The sequence below is a fragment of the Garra rufa genome, chromosome 14 (assembly GCF_049309525.1).
Source record: "Garra rufa chromosome 14, GarRuf1.0, whole genome shotgun sequence".
NCBI lineage: Eukaryota > Metazoa > Chordata > Actinopteri > Cypriniformes > Cyprinidae > Garra > Garra rufa.
This window is the reverse complement of record NC_133374.1, coordinates 4,861,401-4,881,401: the sequence shown is the minus strand read 5'-3', so window position 1 is coordinate 4,881,401 and position 20,001 is coordinate 4,861,401. Positions and strand designations below refer to the sequence as shown.

The window sequence follows — 20,001 nt, the reverse complement described above, 5'->3', positions numbered from 1 at the left end:
GTGCTCAGGAGAGATGGACGTTGCTGTTTATCAAAGGTAAAAAATTATATAAATACTGTTCAGTTTCTCGCAAAAACCGATCGTTTCGTGTCTTAGGACATCAATGTATCGTCACGAGTCGCAGGGTGTAATTTGGATTTGTCTGTGCATGTTTTTGTCTACTTTTAAAGGTCTGGTGCCCATCCTCTCCCATTATATGGCTGACAGACTGCACCGGTTTTCGTTAAAAATCTTTGTGTTCTGCTGAAGAAACAAAGTCACCTACATCTTGGATGCCATGGGGGTAAGCAGAAAAACATCAAATTTTCATTTTTGGGTGAACTATCCCTTTAACTCATTCATTATAATGTAACAAAGCTGCAAAAACGACACTATTATGATCAATAGTGAACTCTTGTAATTATGAAATCATAGTGCAACATTCTTTTATTGTGATGTCACAATGTTTTTATCCTAAAGGTTCTATTTTTTTTGAATTTCAAAAATGTTACTATATTCAAATCTCCAAAAATCTCTGATGATGACAGTGACATTTTAAGACAACCGTCATGTTTTTTTTCTGGATCTCATGCTATTATTTGTGTTTTTCAGAGCTGCGGTTTTCAGGTTTGCTTGCGGTTTTCCGTCCGGAAACTGACCTTACTTCCCGAGTCCTTGGGTCCGCACTCGCCCTTATCGTACCACCATTTATTTTTGAGTTTGTCTAGCACTCCTGCTTCACTCAGTTTCAACACCGCCAGGTTTACCGGCGTTCTTCTCAGAGAGAATAACATAAATAACATCATAGGCCATGTTATTTTATGTTATTAGATCACAATACATCTTGGCACACAGCAGCACAGGAAGCGATCAAGCCGAGGTCCCATCGAGTACACGTGTGTGAGCTCATGTACGCGTGTTTGTGTCGAGCCACAGACGTGTGGATGAGATCTCGCTCCATCGCTTCAGGCAACAGACACATACTGCCCTGATTTCATTAGCAAAACACAAACAATTACTGCTAATGCAGAACTATTGGCTCTTCACAAAACAGCCCAGAGCGCAGATGGAGACCCACAACACATAGAAAAGACTGAATATCTAATATATATATAAAGGCATACATAAGACAACAAAATACAAAATAAAAGTAATTTAAAAAATTTAATTAAATTAGTTTGATTAATTGACTCTTGATTATCAGGTTTTGTACTAAATGTTAATTTTTCAGCATTTACATTTAATATGTCACTTTTGATCCAATTATTTTGATATTATAATTATGTAGCTTATATATTTCTTATTTTGATATTATTATTATTATTATACAGCTTATAGAAGTATATAAAATATACGTTATGTGTGTGTATTTATTTTATACATTCTTTAATACTTATTTTTTAAAATTTGCTTTATTATTACTTGATTTTAATAACTGTTTTTAGTATATTTGTATTATAACTATTTTTCTTTTTTATTATTATTAATTTTTATTTCATTTGTTTTTTCTCTGTAATTTAAGAGAAAAAATTGATTTCAGAAAAAAATTTCAATTTTCTTTTTTTACTTTTTTATCCAGTTTTATTCAACTTTTGACTCAGATTGTTATTTTGATTTCATAATTTTAATTTAATTTGTTTTCTGAAATTAATGTTAATTTTGGTAATTTAAGAACTATTTTTTATTTCAGAAATATTTTTTCATTTACATTTTTTGTTTGACATTTAATTTCAAAGTTATTTTGATATTCTATTTTATATATATAAAATAGTTTGATAAATTGACTCTTGATCATCAGGTTTTGTACTAAATGTTAAGATATAATTTTTTTTAACAAATATTTAAAATATTTTTTGTATAAATTATAATTTCTTATTTTAATACAATGTTTTCCCAATTTTGCGTACTTTTTAAACTTGACTCAAATAGTTATATTATAATTATAATTAGTTTATATAATTATGTAAACAATATAATTATAAATATAATTGAAATATAGAATATAATTATAAATATAATTTATTTATTTATTATGATGATGATTTCTTTTCTAAAATTTATATGAAGGTTCAAGCTTGTTCAATTAAATTTTTTTTAACTAACAATTCTGGTGCTATAGTTTTTTAAAATCTTTTTTTATTATTATTTTTTTTGTTCAAATTCAATTTTTCATTAAATTCTAGTGCAATAATTTTTTAAGCATTTTATTATTTTTTTTTTTTAATTTATGAATTGCAAATAGTTAGCACCCGACTGTATTTACAAAGCAACCGTATTCTTCTTTTATTTGACTTCTGTGCAGTTACAGCCCTCATTTGCTGAAAACCGCATATCTTTTAGCAAATATTTCTGTTTTGACAGTAATTGCTTCCATTTCCAGTGTGTTTCTCAACACATTTCTCCATTACTGGCCGGCGAGGGCCGTCGTGTCAGGGCAGATGTCTCTGTTGCATCACATTGTCATCTTTTTTTACCACTCCTCTGCGTGTCATTGGAGCCTAACCTTCGAGTCCCCGCCCCCGCTGCCACATTCGCCCTTGTCGTACCACCATTTATTTTTCAATTTGTCCAACAGGCCCTGCTCATTCAGCTTTAACACGGCCAGGTTTACGGCATTTCTTCAACAAACCATAAACATCACATGAGAGCGGGCCGCGCGCAGCCCGGGTTAGACCACACAGAACAATCAGAAAACAAGAGAAAACATAAGAGAGGCTTGTGGAAGGTAGCTGCTATTAATGAAGACTATTATGGGATGTTTCTCTCACTGTTTCGCTCTCATTTTATTCCATCTATCTTTCAAACTGTAGTGTAATAATATATACTGAGTAAAATATATAGTGTATTAAACTAGTTTAGCTGTATATTACAACATTGGATAAAATGTCAATTTAACATTTCTCTAAACTTCTTCAACTTTCTGCTGTTTATTTTGGTACTGTGGCAAGAATTGACAATCGCTAAGCTCCGCCCACATTTTCAAGCTCCGCCCAGACGCCAGATTATCTGCTTTATTTAATCTTAAAAGTTTCTAATGTGAGTGTGAATATCATTCTGAATGAATTTTACAACCATACTAAAAACTACAATGGATGATTCACCTCAGATTTTGTGTTTGTGAGTACAATTGACAATCGCTAAAATCCGCCCACATTTTCAAGGTCTGTCCAGACGTGAGATTATCTGCTTTATTTAATCCTAAAAGTCTAATGTGAGTGTGAATATCATTTGGAATGACTTTTACAACCATACTAAAAACTACAATGTATGATTCACTTCAGATTTTGTGTTTGTGAGTAGAATTGACAATCGCTAAGCTCCGCCCACATTTTCAAGCTCCGCCCAGACACGAGATTATCTGCTTTATTTAATCCTAAAAGTCTCTAATGCGGGTGTGAATATCATTCTGAATGACTTTTACAACCATACTAAAAACTACAATGGATGATTCACCTCAGATTTTGTGTTTGTGAGTACAATTGACAATCGCTAAGCTCCGCCCACATTTTCAAGCTCCGCCCAGACACGAGATTATCTGCTTTATTTAATCCTAAAAGTCTCTAATGCGGGTGTGAATATCATTTTAATTGACGTTTACAACTATACTAAAAACTACAATGAATGATTCACTTCAGGTTTTGTGTTTGTGAGCAGAATTGACCTTTGCTAAGCCCCACCCATTATTTTAAACTCCGCCCAGACGCGAGATTATCTGCTTTATTTAATCTCAAAAGTCTTTAATGTAAGTGTGAATATAATTTTGAATGACTTTTACAACCATACTAAAAACGACAATGGATGATTCACCTCAATTTTTGTGCTTTTGAGTAGAATTGACTATCGCTAAGCTCCACCCACATTTTCAAGATCCTTCCAGATGCAAGATTATCTGCTTTATTTAATCTTAAAAGTCTCTAATGTGAGTGCGAATATCATTTTGAATATCCAAACTAATTGGATAAGTAAGAAACTGGAATTGACCATAGCTAAACCCAGCCCATACGCTGACGGTTTCTATTTCTGCAACGTTGTGGCTGGAAAATAAAACCTACAAACTACAACAGTGCTAATGTCCGATAATGATTTTCTTTATTTAATCTTAAAAGTCTCTAATATGAGTTTGAATATCATTTTGCGTGACCTTTATAACCATGATTAAAACAACAATGAATAATTCACCTCAGATTTTTTTGTTAGCAAGAAGAATTGACGTTCGCTAAGCCCCGCCCATTATATTAAGCCCCGCCCACATGTGACGCGACGTGCAACAAGTTTCAGAGGATTAAAGGTTAATATTTCTGGATCGCCACTGGAAAGCTACAATAACACTTTCAGGTAATGATTATGTGCTTTATTTAATCTTAAAAGTTTCTAATGTGAGTTTCGAATATCATTTTGCGTGACTTTTATAGTCAAACAACAATGGATAATTTACCTCAGATCTTGACAATACATAAATGAAAGCGTAACGTTCAATCTGTGCACTCTATGTAAACAAACAATTGTATTCTAGGACCAAGATTGTTCCAGTGACTCAGTATGTATTTTTAATAATGTTTAAAGGGTTTAATATTTATTAATTAGTACTTATCCATTTAGTTGCAAATGCTGTGCTTTTGTGGAGAAAGCCCCGCCCACATTTTCTTCTGATTGGCTGTGATATTTGATCAATTTTCTTGTGTGTAGTGGAATATTATTGCATGGCTCTACAAAATGTCCCATAGGAATCGAATATTGTATAGTAATCATCAGCAAAATGTGAAACTGAAATTGGATGCCATTTTTTCTTAAAATTGTGTCATTTGCCCTGCATTTTATCTGCTGTTTTCATTGAAGAAAATTGAACAGCGGCCAGCCATTTGTGTGCCTACATATCAAAACTGATACGTATTTCGAGTGTAAATGTAGACTGAGGCAAATTAAGATGTTCAGTAGGATGATTTCAGAAACCTGGAGACTCTTACTGACATCAGAGGGAATAAATGAGAGAGAGAAACAGATGCGAGAGAAAATCCGCCGTGTTTCCACAAGCATGTCACATTTGATGAAGAAATGAGAAATACTGATGATGGCAGGAGACACTTTATGCTGCACAGTGGAAAAAGGCAATTGGCACCAATTTTACTACCACACTGTGACATATTTATGATTTGTGAAACAAGAAAAAATGTACAGCGGGACTTGATTTGATTCATAGTGAACTGATAAGCTTGTGTAATAGATTAGATTGTGTATTAAGAAAGTAAATAGCTTCAATAATGATTTCATGTTCACTTTTAAGAAGTTACTTCTACCGGCACTGCAAAAAAATATTTTCTTGTGTAGTATTTTTGTTTTGTTTTTAATTATAAATATCTAAACATTCTTAAATCAAGATACATTTAAAGGAGAAGTTCACTTCCAGAACAAAACATTTATGTCTGTCTTTCTTTCTTCAGTTGGAAAGAAATAGTTTTCTGAGAAAAACATTTCAGGATTTCTTTCAATATAGTGGACTTCAATGATGCTCTGGAGTTCGAACTTCCAAAAATGTAATTTATATGCAGCTTCAAAGAGCCCTAAATGATCCCAGCTGAGAAAGAAGAGTCATATCTAGCAAAACAATCGGTTATTTTCTAAACAAAATGACAATTTATACACTTTTTTTTTTAACCTCAAATGCATGTCTTGTCTAGCTCTGCACAAACTCTGTGTATTCCGGTTCAAGTTAGGGTATGACTCAATAATATTATAAAAAAAAAAAAAAAACTTTGTTCTCTTCTCTTTCTTGATCTTCCCTTTCTAGCCTGTACTCATCTAACAATGCCTAATATATGGTATTTTTGAGCACTTCCTATGTTGATCTGCCTCCTTAGGATGAATCACTTGTTGTATTCCCAGTTTGTAAGTCGCTTTGGATAAAAGCGTCTGCTAAATGAATAAATGTAAATGTAAATGTATGTCGAAAAACTCCCGTCTCATTTTCTCCTTTAACTTCAGAATCATTCTACATCGCTGCAGAAGTACCAACCAAAGTGGATGGGCAAAGAAGATCAAATTCCCTACAAAAAAGGTAAAACAGTGATGTATGATGATTTTGAAGTAGGAGGAGGAAACGAGATTGGAGTTTTTTTTTTTTTTTTTGTCATGAACCAAAATACACAGAGTACACGCAGAGCTAGACAAGATGGGCATTTGAGGTTAAAAAGTATATAAATTGTAATTTCAAATAGAAAATAACCAATCGTTTCACTAGATAAGACACTTCCTCGGCTGGGATTGCTGGAAGCTGCATTTAAACTGCATTTTGGAAGTTTAAACTTGCAGGCACCATCAAAGTCCACTTTATAGAGAGAAATCCTGAAATGTTTTCTTCAAAAAACATAATTTCTTTAAGACTGAAGAAAGAAAGACATGAACATCTTGGATGACAAGGGGGTGAGTAAAAGGAATTGAACTTCTCCTTTAAGTTATTAAAGGATAACTTTTGCCATAATGCAACCTGGGCTGTTTTTTTTACTGTAAATGAGAAATACTTATATCCAAAAACATAATTACGACAAACAAGCCGTTTTTGAGATTGACCGTGATTTAGTTTTGTGGTCAATGGCCGGTGAATGGGAGTACTAGGGGCATACATTTGAGCGCATCAAAATCGATATTTTTACAACACTAAGAAGGCTCGACACACCATGAAACTTTGCTCGAAGTATCGCCTGGGTCTCTACACATGAACTCCAGCATTGAGAACATTGTTTGTGTACACAGAGTTTACTAAAAAGAAAGTTTTTGAACAACTCACTTTCACTGTTTGAGTTTCCGCTCGCGGCCGTCTTGCCAGTCAAGAAGTGTCGATCTCCGAATGTGAGGATGGATAGCTCCTAAAGCATATTTCTATATAAATGCACGGCTAATTCGTTGTTTTGTCGCAAGTGAAAATCAATATTAACCTTCTAGTTGTAAAAAGAGCCTCATATAAGAAACATTAATATATAAGAATCTCGCATTCGGAGATCGACACCTCTTGACTGGTAAGACGGCCACGTCAGTGTTCTCAATGCTGGAGTTCATGTGTAGAGACCCAGGCGATACTTCGAGCAAAGTTTCATGGTGTGTCGCGCCTTCTTAGTGTTGTAAAATATCGATTTTGATGCGCTCAAATTTATGCCCCTAGTATTCCCATTCACCGGCCATTGACCACAAAACGAAATCACGGTCAATCTCAAAAACAGCTCGTTTGTCGTAATTATGCTTTTAGATATAAGTTTGTCTCGTTTACAGGAAAAAAAAAAAAGGTTGCATTTTGGCAATAGTTATCCTTTAAGTCTTGTTTTCTGCAAAATGTATTAATTTTTTTTTTTTTTTTTTCCTTAAAGCAAGATGACAAATGATCTGTCAGTGGGGTAAGAAAATAGTCTTGTTTTTTCTTTTAAATAAGTTGACTTTTTTACTCCACTGATGGATAATTGTTTCTCTTTTTAACTATAAACTCACCTAATTTTTAATCATGTTTTTCAGAAAACTTTTTTTTTTGCAGCACACTCACAAATCATGTTCATTGGTGCAACATAATGTCATAATGTAGGATGCTTTTTGTTAATAATTGTTCAGTTGCATGAAGAATTTATTTTTTGCATTGTACATACTGCATGCTTCACATGCTATTGAAAAACAGCAGGCAGTGTGCAGTATATACTATGCATTACGCCAGTATTCACATTCATTGTTTTGTTTTCCAGATCTGTGTGGAGACTCAACCTGTGCAGCGTCTATCTTCTAAAACCTCTCCAACATCTCATCTGTGGGAACAGATTTTGAAAAATGTTGCATTCTGCATTTGCTCACTAATGGATACTCTGGAGTGAATGGGTGCTGTCAGAATAAGAGTACAAACAGCTGAGAAAGACATCACAATAATCCACAAGTAACCCACAGCACTCCAGTCCATCTTGAGAAGACAAAAGCTGTGTGTTTGTAAGAAAAACTTTAAAAACGTCCTGTTTCTGGCTAAAATATAAGTCTGTAATCAGCAGTGTTGGAGAAAGTTACTTTTAAAAGTAATGCATTACTTATTATGTTACTTTTTATGGAAGGTAATGCATGATGTTACTTTTGTGTTACTTTTTAAATGTGTGTAATTTTTAGCCAATGTAAAAGCCTTCTCACACTAAAAGCCTCAGGTTTAGAAAAAAGTAAATTGACGTCTGTACAGTAGACCGCAGAAGAAAAAATGTAGACTCTTCAGCAATAAAAAAAAAAAATGTTAGATTATCTTGAGTCATTTTGGCTTATTAGTACGGATGAACTGGATCATCGAAGACTGGCAGCAAAGACATTGGTTAATAAAATGGGATTAAATACGCAAAAGATATTTGTATTATTTAACAGTTAATTATTACAGGTTTGTGTTAAATTTCAGTGTCTTTATTCATTTTGAGGAATACTGTATTTGTTTTTTTTTAATGAGTGAGATTATTTTTTTGCATGTTCACATTTATTCTAGAACTAAAGTAACATCTTACTCACAATTTCTCTCAACATGGGGACAGGAGAGCTTTTAATCAATAAATGAGGGGAAAATGTAACTGGCCTTACTCATTTGAAAAAGTAACTCAGATACTTTCTTGTCAATTAAAAAGTAATGCATTACTTTACTAGTTACTTGGAAAAAGTAATATTATCACATAACTTGCATTACTTGTAATGCATTACCCCCAGCACTGGTAATCAATAATAACGCTTCCTGTGGATTATTGTGATGTGTTTATCAGCAGTTTGGACTCTCATTTTGACGGCACCCATTCACATCCATTGGTGAGCAAGTGATGGATGCTGCATTTCTCCAAATCTGATGAAGAAACAAACTCATCTACATGTTGGATGGCCTGAGGGTGAGTAAACTTAAAGCATTTATTCATTTTTGGGTGTCAGTTTGAGAGAAACGGAAGCATTTACAACACAGCAACAGCCTCTGTTTTTTGCATTCGATGCAAGATGGCAAGTCAAAGTTTGTAAATGCTATAGCAGCATGTATATCTGTTCTGGAGAGGTTCAACGGTCTGGGGCAGAGGTCACGGCGCTGAGATTAGTTTGCTGAACTGGCTGATAGCAGCACAAGGAGATCATCAGAATCAAAATGATGAAGTGTTCTCTCTTTTAGCCTTTGGATGATCCACGCTCAGACAGCAGTAAAATCCTCTCAGGCAGAACTGAATCTCCACACAGGTCAGATCAGAACGATTATTGATGGTCATTTCAGCTTACATATGTCATAAAAGCACATTTATAATAATTTTTCTGCATATTTAAAGACAACATGAATTAACATTTGCAACTTCCAAAAGAAAAGTCTGAGTGAGAGCAAATCAGCATATTAGAATGATTTCTATAGGATCATGTGACACTGAAGACTGGAGTAATCATGCTGAAAATTCAGATTTGATCACAGAAATAAATTACATTTTAACATATATTTATATATAAAAGCATTCTTTTAAATTGTAAAAAATATTTTAGAAAATTACAGATTTTTTCTGTATTTTTAAGGGGAGACACTGCAGGCAAAAACAGTTTTTTCATGCACCTGTCAAGTTTGAGATTTTGGACTTTTTGGTTGTTCATAAAGTGTTTTTTTTTTACTAGTGAAAAGAAAAGACCCACAAGATAGCTTTGAGTGTTTCTTTTTATAGCACTTGATCTATTTGTGTCAGTAGATTTCAATTACAATACATATTTTTAAAGGCCGTTTTCTCAAAATGATTTTTTTCTTCTAGACTGAGCCACAGATCTCCACTTCAGTAGCACTTACACACACCAAACTTTATATTTTTATTCCTGTCTATATCCTGAAGGTTTTGACAGAGGGATTTGTTCATATATAATTTGCTTGATTATATACAACATTTTATTCTCCCAAAATTCTAAAAAAAATATATATAATTTTCTGCCTGTTCTAAGTATTTTCTGAATTATGGAGTGACAAAATGAGACCCAAAATTCCCTCTGTAAAAACATTTGACTCTAATATGTCAAAAAAAAAAAAAAAAAAATCCAGTGTTCATCCAGTGTTTAGATTTTTGTACTAGAAATGTATGCAAATTAGTGCATATTTCATTAAATAATGGCTCATTTGCATATTAAAACCTAACATTTTAGAAAACTTGTTATACAAAAAATGTTTGCAATTATCAATGTAATCAATTAACTGGGTAAGTAAGGTGTTAACTATTAGTTTTTTTTTTTTTTTACCCTATTCACCTGCAGTGTCTCGCCTTAATTAAATAAATGTAGCCTTGGTGAGACTTATTCCGAACATTCTGAATATAATTGTGTACTGATGTGTAATATTCAATAACGTTTGGCAGTAAATATTAATTTCATGTTGTCTTTTATGAAACTTTGACATCCAGAGGATGATGTTGAGTAAACACATGCTGATAGTTGATGAAGGAACATTGAAAAAGATGAGAAACAACACTTGAGAATGAAGATGTGAGACAGGATACAGGCTTGATGAGAAGAAATGAGCAACACGAGACACGCGTTTACCTGAGCGCCGCTTCTGTGGAGGAACAACACAATTAAACACACAGACACACACAGCACTGTCTGTGAGCTCAAACCCTGATATCTTGTGGGATACAGGAGCTTTTGTCTTTCAAAAGTTTCAGCAATAAAATTTTACTTAAACACTTTCTGAGTAAAACAGTAAACCTTTTTAGTAGGGTTTGTCCTTGTGTTTAAAGAGGCCATATCATGTCATTCTTTTTTATTATTTTATAAAGTTAGTAATAGTTTTCTTTAAAGCAAAAACAGTCATAACTTAAACTTTAACCCTCTGGGGTTCTTCGGTCACTTTTGACCGGAATTTTTTAAATAAAAAATTTTTAAAAATCGTAGCTTCATCGGAATGGTATGAAACCTGGTGACTTTTATGGTACTTGGTATATGAACACACAAAAAAATTGGGGACAGGATTGGAAAAGTCTAAGTGGTCGTAAAAAAAATAGTCACACTCGGGGTCTTCGGGTCAAAATGACCGGCCATAGGAAATGAATGGGAAATTGGCAAAAATATGAAAATACAGAGTTTTTTTGTGCATACAATCTACAAATCAGCCACAATCCAGAAAAAAAGCACACAACTGTGAAGGGGTGACTCTCTAAAACATCAAGAGTGCAAAACACTACAATACACTCACACACACACACACACTTATACACACAAAACACACGCACACACAAATGAATGTGTGTCATTTCAAAAGCTAATTTTGGGGAATGTGTGAAATAGAGGCAATCAATGTAAGAAATAAAGCACACAGCAATGAAAGCATGAGACTGTAAGCCATCAGAGTTCCAAAATAGACACACACACACACACACACACACACACACACACACACACACACACACACACACAGGGAAATATGAGATTGGTGAGACTGTAACAGAGGAATGTGAGACTATGAATCAAATAAAAGGGAGACATTGGATCCAAAATCCAAAAGTCACACACCATGTCACACACACACACACACACACACACACACACACACACACACACACACACACACACACACACACACACACACACACACACACACACACACACACACGGAAAAAAGATTTCAAAACAAGCATCATTTGCTCAAAGTGCTATATGGAGACACTCTGTTGTGATTTGTCACAACCTGATCTGTAATCACAATTAGTATGTAAATAATATGTAATTATAGTTAGAATGATATTTAAAACAAACTTTTTTTTCCTCTATTTTTTTATTTACTATTTGACAATTGTTATACTTTTCTGTTATTTTAGATTTATGTTCATAATTGCTGTTGCCTTTTGAATAAGAGTTACTGTTCATTGAATATGTAAAAAAAGAATGCACATAAAATGTAAATAGGGTTAGGATGATATTTAAAATATTTTTATTTCTCTATTTTCCATTTAATGTTTGATAATTATACTTTTGCTGTTATTTTGTTGCCCATGCTGTTGCTGTTCATAATTCCTGTGCTAAATAAGAGTTATTGTTTATTGAATTTTACAAAAAATTATTTAAATCAAAATGTTCATTATAAAAAGGTTACAAAATAAAAAAAAATGGTATGACTGAAAGAACGGCATTTTTATTCAGTTAGAATTAAAACAATGGGTAACAAAATGCTTTCCATTGTTTCTCTTTCTAATGCAATGTTCTGGTTTGACTGTATTATAAAGTAAAACTGGCACTTCAAATTACCAGTTAAACCAATCAAACAAACAAAAAACTTGGCAAATAATAAAAAAATAGTCTTTGATAATCTAATTTTATATAATAAAATCCACAACCTGAAAAGGCATTGGCAAATATGTGCAAAAACAACTAGAATTCACAAATCCTTCTATAGAGAGCATTACATCCATCTAGTGGTTAAAATAGGATATTGCCTGGTAATTATGCTCACTACGCCACCAGATGGCACAAATCCGACTTCAAAAAATTATTTTCTATAGGCCAGGTATCTACTTTAAACTAAAATACAGCATTAATTAAAAAAGAATAAAAATTATATATATTAAAAAAAATTCTATTATATTCAATGGCAAAAAATAGATCATAATTGTAGCATAAATATTAATTATTATCATAAAATTCTGTCAAAACACGACAGAAAAAAAGAAAAAATATTATTGAACAAAAATACATTTGATTGATTTTACTGAAAAAAAGGAAATAATGATTTCAGGGCTCCGGTCACTTTTGACCGTGAGGGCCCTGAGTGTGACTGGTCGGGGAAGAACCCCAGAGGGTTAAATCAGTTTTGCATTCTGTTTATTTATTTTTGAATTCTGCATTTACATCTCAATTAATAACTTGGAAATGAAAACATAAAAAGTCTTGGTAACTCAGTAATTTCAGTAAAGCAAGAGTTTATTCAGCTTTACTCAAATATCTCAAAGTGTAGGCTGAATAACTTATGTAATGCATGTAATTCATAACGTAAGTTTGATGAGACAAGAAACATCTTGCTGTTTTCGACATATGAATAAGAAAATAAGTGAATGTGTGCATATTTTAAAAGAAATATTATTTGCAAATAATTCAAATTGATTACTTAAAGAAAAAAATTGCTTAAATCTATTTAAATTGTTTAATTATTTAATCATTGTTTTTCTATCCATAAATATTCATTAATCTTATAGTCAACTAAAACTATAAAATGTTACTTAAAACTAACTAAAATACAATAATATATAAAACCTTAAATATTTTCAATTTCAGAAAGTTGCCAGGACAATATTTCTCATTTTAATTTAGTTTATCTTGATGTACTACAATAACTAAAATTTATATTAATATATAAATTATATATATATAATTTCCATATAATATATAATTTACCACTCAAAAATTTGGGATCTGTAAAACTTGTAATGTTTTTTAAAGAAGTCTCTGATGCTCATCAAGGCTGCATTTATTTGATCAGAAATACAGAAAAAAACAGTAATATTGCAGAGTTTTTTATTTTAATATACTTTCAAATATAATTTATTCCTGTGATGCAAAGCTGATTTTTCATCAGCTGTTACTCCAGTCTTCAGTGTCACATGATCTTTCAGAAATCATTCTAATATGCTGATTTATTATAATTATTATTTTTTTTGAAAACTGTGATTCTTTTATCAGGATTTTTTTTTTTTTGATGAATAACAAGTTAAAAAAGACCAGCATTTATTCAAAATATAATTATTTTCTAACAATGTAAACTGATGCTATCACTTTTTATTAATGAAACGCATCCTTGGTGAATAAAAGTATTAATTTCTTTCAAAAAAAAATGAAAGATTAACAATTTACTGACCTCAAACTTTTAAACAGTAGTGTATATTGTTAGAAAACCTTCCTATTTTAAATAAATGCTGTTCTTTTTAACCTTTTATTGATCAAAGAATCCTAAAAAATGTGTGACTGAAGACTGGAGTAATGATTCTGAAAATTCAACTTTAATTACAGATATAAATTAAATTTGAATGTATATTAATACAGAAAAACAGTTTTACACCATAATAATATTTCACAATATTACTTTTTTACTTTTGTAGTTTTGATCAAATGAACACAAGCCTCGATAAGCAGAAAAAAACTAATTTAAAAACATAAAAAATCTTAGTGATCCCAATCTTTCGAGCGGTTGTATATACATAAATAAATAAATTAATTAATAAAATACTACATTACTAAAACTTAAAAATATATATATATATATATATATAATGAAAATCATAAAAATCTCAATGAAGCTGTAGCCTGTCAAGAAAAAGAATATTTAATTTATCATGATATGAGCCCTTTAAATATATATAAATATATATTGACCCTGGACCACAAAACCAGTCTTAAATAGCATGGGTGTATTTGTAGCAATAGCCAAAAATACATTGTATGACTCAAATTTTATGCCAAAAATCATTAGGATATTAAGTTAAGATCATGTTCCATGAAGATATTTTGTAAATGTCCTACCCTAATCAAAACTTAATTTTTGATTAGTAATATGCATAGCTAAGATCTTCATTTGGACAGTTTTAAAGATGATTTTCTCAATATTTAGATTTTTTTTGGCACACTCAGATTACAGATTTTCAAATAGTTGTACCTCAGCCAAATATTGTCCAATTCTAAAAACCATACAACAATGCAAAGCTTATTTATTCAGATTTCAGATAAAAAGTTGAACCCTTATGACTGGTTTTGTGGTCCTGGGTCACATATATGTATGTATGTACAGTGTTTATACTGTTATGCCATATTTCAATGGGACATAAATGCCCAATAAAGCTAAAAACAGCAACTGTATATGCAACCACAAAGATATCACTGCATCACAGAGAGTGCTGAGTGTAAAAACTGAGAGAAGGGGACAGAAAGATAGAGAGAAAAGATAGAAAACAGAGAGAGAAGCACAGCAGGGTGGGTGGAATACTATAACAGCGCTGTGATTGGTCGGTTGTTATAATACTCCACCCACCTTAGCTGCGATCCTTTGGGCGTGGCCACCCCGTAGCCCTTGGAGTCCAGATTCCCTCCGACCTTCATGGTGTCGCAGGGTTTGCGCTGCTCCGTGTACTCGTTCATGGTGGACTCCAGCAGGAAGGCGTATTTCCCTTTGGACTTGCGCACGCGAGCCACGCCCTCCGCCGTCGTCTTGGTGAAGACCGTGGGCTCCGCCGACTTCATGTAACTCCACATTTTTTCATACACCGCGATCTTTGACCTCTAGAAGGTGCAGCGAAAGACAAGTAGTGAACACTGGGATGCTGCAAAAACAGTTGAGGTCAAAAGTTTACATTCACCTTGCGGAATCTGCAAATGTCAATTAATTTAGCAAAATAAGAGGAATCATAGAAAATGCATGTTATTTTTTATTTATTACTGACCTGAATAAGATATTTCACATACAGTAGAAGATGTTTACATAGAGTCCTCAAGAGAAAATAATAGTTTAATAGTTGACCCTGAATGATCCACAGCTGTGTTTTTTTGTTTAGTGATGGTTGTTCACGAGTCCCTCGTTTGTCCTGAACAGTTAAACTGCCTGCTGTTCTTCAGAAAAATCCTTCAAGTCCCGCAAATTCTTTGGTTTCCCTGCAACTTTGTGTATTTGAACCCTTTCCAATGACTGTATGATTTTGAGATCCATCTTTTCACCCTGAGGACAACTGAGGGACTCGTATGCAACTATTACAGAAGGTTCAAACACTGATGCTTCAGAAGGAAAAACCATGCATTAAGAGCCAGGGGTGAAAACTTTTGAACAGAATGAAGATGTGTAATTTTTTTTCTTATTTTGCCTTAATATTCTATTTTTTTTAGTACTGCCCTTCAGTACTACATTTACCCTGATCTTCAAATTCCAAAAGTTTTCACCCCCCCCCCCCCCCCAGCTCTAAATGCATCATGTTTCCTTCTGAAGCATCAGTGAGTGTTTGCACCTCCTGTAATAGTTGCATATGAGTCCCTCAGTGTGAAAAGATGGATCTCAAAATCATGCAGTCATTGTTGGAAAGGGTTCAAATACACAAAAATGCTGGAAAACCAAAAAAATTGTGCGACCTGAAGGATTTTTCTGACGAAAAGCGGGCAGTTTAACTGTTCAGGACAAACAAGGGACTCATGAACAACTATCACTAAAACACTACAGCTGTGGATCATTTAGTTTACAACACAGTATTAAGAATCAAACGAAAGTTCAAAAGAACAGCATTTATTTGAAATAGAAATCTTATGTAACATTATAAATGCCTTACTGCCACTTTTGATCAATTAAATGCATCCCTACTGAATAAAAGCATTAATTTCATTCAAAACAATTGTACTAACCCCAAAGTTTATCCGTTTAGCAGCTGCTGAAATGTCATTTATCAAATTATAACAGATCCTATGTTTTAGATCTGTGCATAGGGCACTACCTAGCTGTAAAACAGACGAATGGGTCTAATACGGCTGAAATGTGCATGTTTGTCCTATGAGATATCATATTTGACATGCTGGTGTCCCAGTGTGTTTTGTACTTGATCATTTGTGCCTCTTTTATACACAGGCTTAGTTGTAAGCTGCAGCATGTGAGAGTGAAGCAGCGGAGTGTGACGGACAGCCGCCCCATTATAATGTTCGTCACGTCCAGTCTGGAGCGCTGTTGTGCCGTAGCACTCCAAAACAAAACATCACCCACGCCAATGAATAAACAGCATCCTTGACAAACCTGTGCTCAGACACAAACGCCCGACAACAAATGACAAACAAACTCACGCGTTAGTCCAAACACAATGGGATGCCTGACATTTACTTATTCCCTGGGTAACTGATCAAATGTTTCTCGCCACTATATCAGAGATGCTCTGCTGAGGCGGAGAGATTGATGCCACATTTATTGTGATGGGGTTATAAAGAGTGAGACAGATTACATTTTATATCAACACAAAATAAGACTATATTATTGTACAGCTCTATATTTAAAATTAAAAATACAGGTATATGATTTTATCCACATGCTGCTGGTTGAAGGTTTATATATATTTTTTAAATAAGTATCTTTTATGCTCATCAAGGCTGCATTTATTTAACCAGAAATACTGTAAAAACGTGAAATATTATTACAATCTAAAATAACTGTTTACTATTGTAATATGTTTTGAAATGTAATTTATTTCTGTGATGCAAAGCTGAATTTTCAGCATCATTACTTCAGTCTTCAGTGTCATATGATCCCTCAGAAATCATTCTAATATACTGATTTGCTGATCTGTTTTTATCAGTTATTCAATTATTATTATGATACGTATTATTATCAGTTGTTGAAAGTAGTTTATTCTGGATTTTTGATTAATAGAGAGTTCAATAACAGCATTTATAATGCATCCTTGCTGAATAAAAGAAAAAAAAAATAATTTTGAATAGTGGTGGATCATGGTTTACAGCAAAATATTAAATGGCAAAAACTAGTTTTCACGATTTCTGAAGGATCATGTGACACTGAAGACTGGAGTAATGGTGCTGAAAATTCAGATTTGATCACAGAAATAAATTACATTTTAAAATATATTCACATAGGAAACACATATTTTGAATGTAAAAAATATTTTTCCTTTTTTGTTGTTACAGTTTTTACTGTATTTTTGATTAAATAAATATTAAGATATTATAAACATTAATGTCCTGGTTTTCTATAAAGCTTCTTTAAAACAATTTGTTTTGTGAAATACATTTGACTCAACTTTGACTAGATTGGCAGGAAGAACGAGAAAATATGGTGAAGGTTTGGATTTTTAATGTTTTTTTTATGCTCACCAAGGCTGCATTTATTTAATCAAAAATACTGTTAAAACAGTTAAATTGTGAAATATTACAATTTAAAATGGCTGTTTTCTACTTTAATATGTAATTTATTTTTGTGATGCAAAGCTGAATTTTCAGCATCATTACTCCAGTCTTCAGTGTCACATGATCCTTCAGAAATCATTCTAATATGCTGATTTGCTGCTCAGTTGTTATTGGTGCACAATTATAATTAATGGTACCTACTGTTGAAAAAAGTTTATGCTGGATTTTTTTGGATACTTTATTTATTTGAAATAGAAATCTTTTGTAACATTATAAATGCCTTTACTGTCATTTTTGATTAATTTAATGCATCCTTGTAGAATAAAAGTAGTAATTTCTTTACAAAAAAATTACTTTTGAATGGTGGCGTATCATGGTTTTCGCAAAAACTGGCACGGCAAAAATTGTTTTGAACATTTATAATAATCAGTAATGTTTCTTGAGCAGCAAATCAGCATTTTAGAATGATTTCTGAAGGATCATGTGACACAATATATTTCATAATTTTAGTGTTTTTACTGTATTTTTTTTTTGTAAATGCAGGCTTGGTGAGCAGAACAGACTTATTTTAAAACCATCCAAAAAATCGTAATATTTCCAAACTTTTGAGCGGTAGTATACATTACACACATGTGCACTACAACTACATTATCTCCCAACTCTAAACTGCTAAATGCGACTATAAAGCATGAAGATATTAAGATATTTCAAACTTTAATATCACGGTATATATTGCTTACACTGACTACTCCAGATTCCTTTTTTTTTTTTTTTTTTTAACTCTGCATGACTCTGGATATTGTATTTTGTAGTTTAAGGCATCCAAAGACAGACAGACCAGGTTGACATGCACATTACAGTTCAGAAATTGGATCAGACTCCAAAGAGTATAAGAGCCAAACCTGCGCTCACATCTACATAGAGAGACTGTCTACAGTTGGGAGAGGAGCTGAAAAAGCAATTTACTCAGAGAGCAAAGAGAAAGTGATAGAGGCTGAAAGACAGATAGGTGGAGAGAAAGAGAGAGAGAGAGAAAGGGTAATATGAGAGAGAATCGGCGTGAGCTGAATGAATGGGCTGTTCATTAATTAGCTGAGCAGCGCTGCATGCGTCTCACTCGGTTCCTGTCTCCTGTTGTCATACACAGATGGTGTGATGCTACACTCCTGCATGGGAAAACATTCATTTTTATCATTCTCACTGCCATTCGGGTTCCATTGACCTGTCTCACTTTCTCTGCCATATTTTCTCATTCATTCTGCACTAAAATGTCTCACTCTCCTTCTCCTTTTTCCAACCTCACTACTATATTTTCTCATTCTTTCTGCCACTCTAGTCAAAGTCAGGTCAAATTTATTTCACAAAACAGTTTCAAAGCAGCTTAATAGAAAATCCCGACATTATTATTTATATATTTATATCTTATAGTAACAAAAGTCTGGAGTAATTAAGATTTTTTATGTGTTTGTAAAGTCTCTTCTGCTCACCAAGGCTGCATTTATTTAATCAAAAATACAGTGAAAACTGTAAAAATGTGAAATATTATTACAAATTCAAATAGCTGTTTTGTAATTTATTTCTTTGATGCAAATCTGAATTTATCATTAATTAAAAATATGAACATGGTTACAATGTGAAACAAGCTGAATTCAAGTACACTTCCAGTCAAATGTTTTTGAATGGTAAGATTTCTCTTCTGATTCTTCTGCTCACCAAGCCTGCATTTATTTGATCCAAAGTACAGCAAAAACAGTACAATTTTGAAACATTTTGACTATTTAAAATAATATTTTCTATTTGAATATATTTTAAAATGTAATTTATTCCTGTGATTTCAAAGCTGAATTTTCAGCATCATTGCTCCAGTCTTTAGTGTCACATAATCCTTCAGAAATCATTCTAATATGCTGATTTGCTGCTTAAGAAGCATGTCTGATTTGCTTTATTTTTCAGGCTTCTTTGTTGAATAGAGAGTTTGAAAGAACAACATTCATTTGAAATAGAAATCATTTGTAATATTTTAAATGTCTTTACTGTCACTTTTGATCAATTTAATGCGTCTTTTATTTGTTGCAAATCATAAACACATTTTTTTTTTGGTTTGGTTTCATTTTCTCTTTTATCATAACCAATAATAAATATTGTTCTCTCACCCTAAAGAACTCTTTGGTG

The 20,001-nt window shown here is 32.7% G+C and overlaps 1 protein-coding gene across 1 annotated transcript in view; it reads right to left on the bottom strand.

Annotated features, from left to right (window-relative positions):
- The window catches only part of gria4a (glutamate receptor, ionotropic, AMPA 4a), a 103,153-nt gene that overhangs the window by 1,695 nt on the left and 81,457 nt on the right, over positions 1-20,001 (bottom strand). Inside the window, exons 10-12 of the mRNA XM_073818285.1 lie at positions 19,983-20,001; positions 14,978-15,225; positions 639-753 (exon numbers count right to left, since the gene is read on the bottom strand). Coding sequence (XP_073674386.1) covers positions 639-753; positions 14,978-15,225; positions 19,983-20,001 — 382 coding nt within the window. The remainder of the gene's footprint in view (positions 1-638; positions 754-14,977; positions 15,226-19,982) is intronic.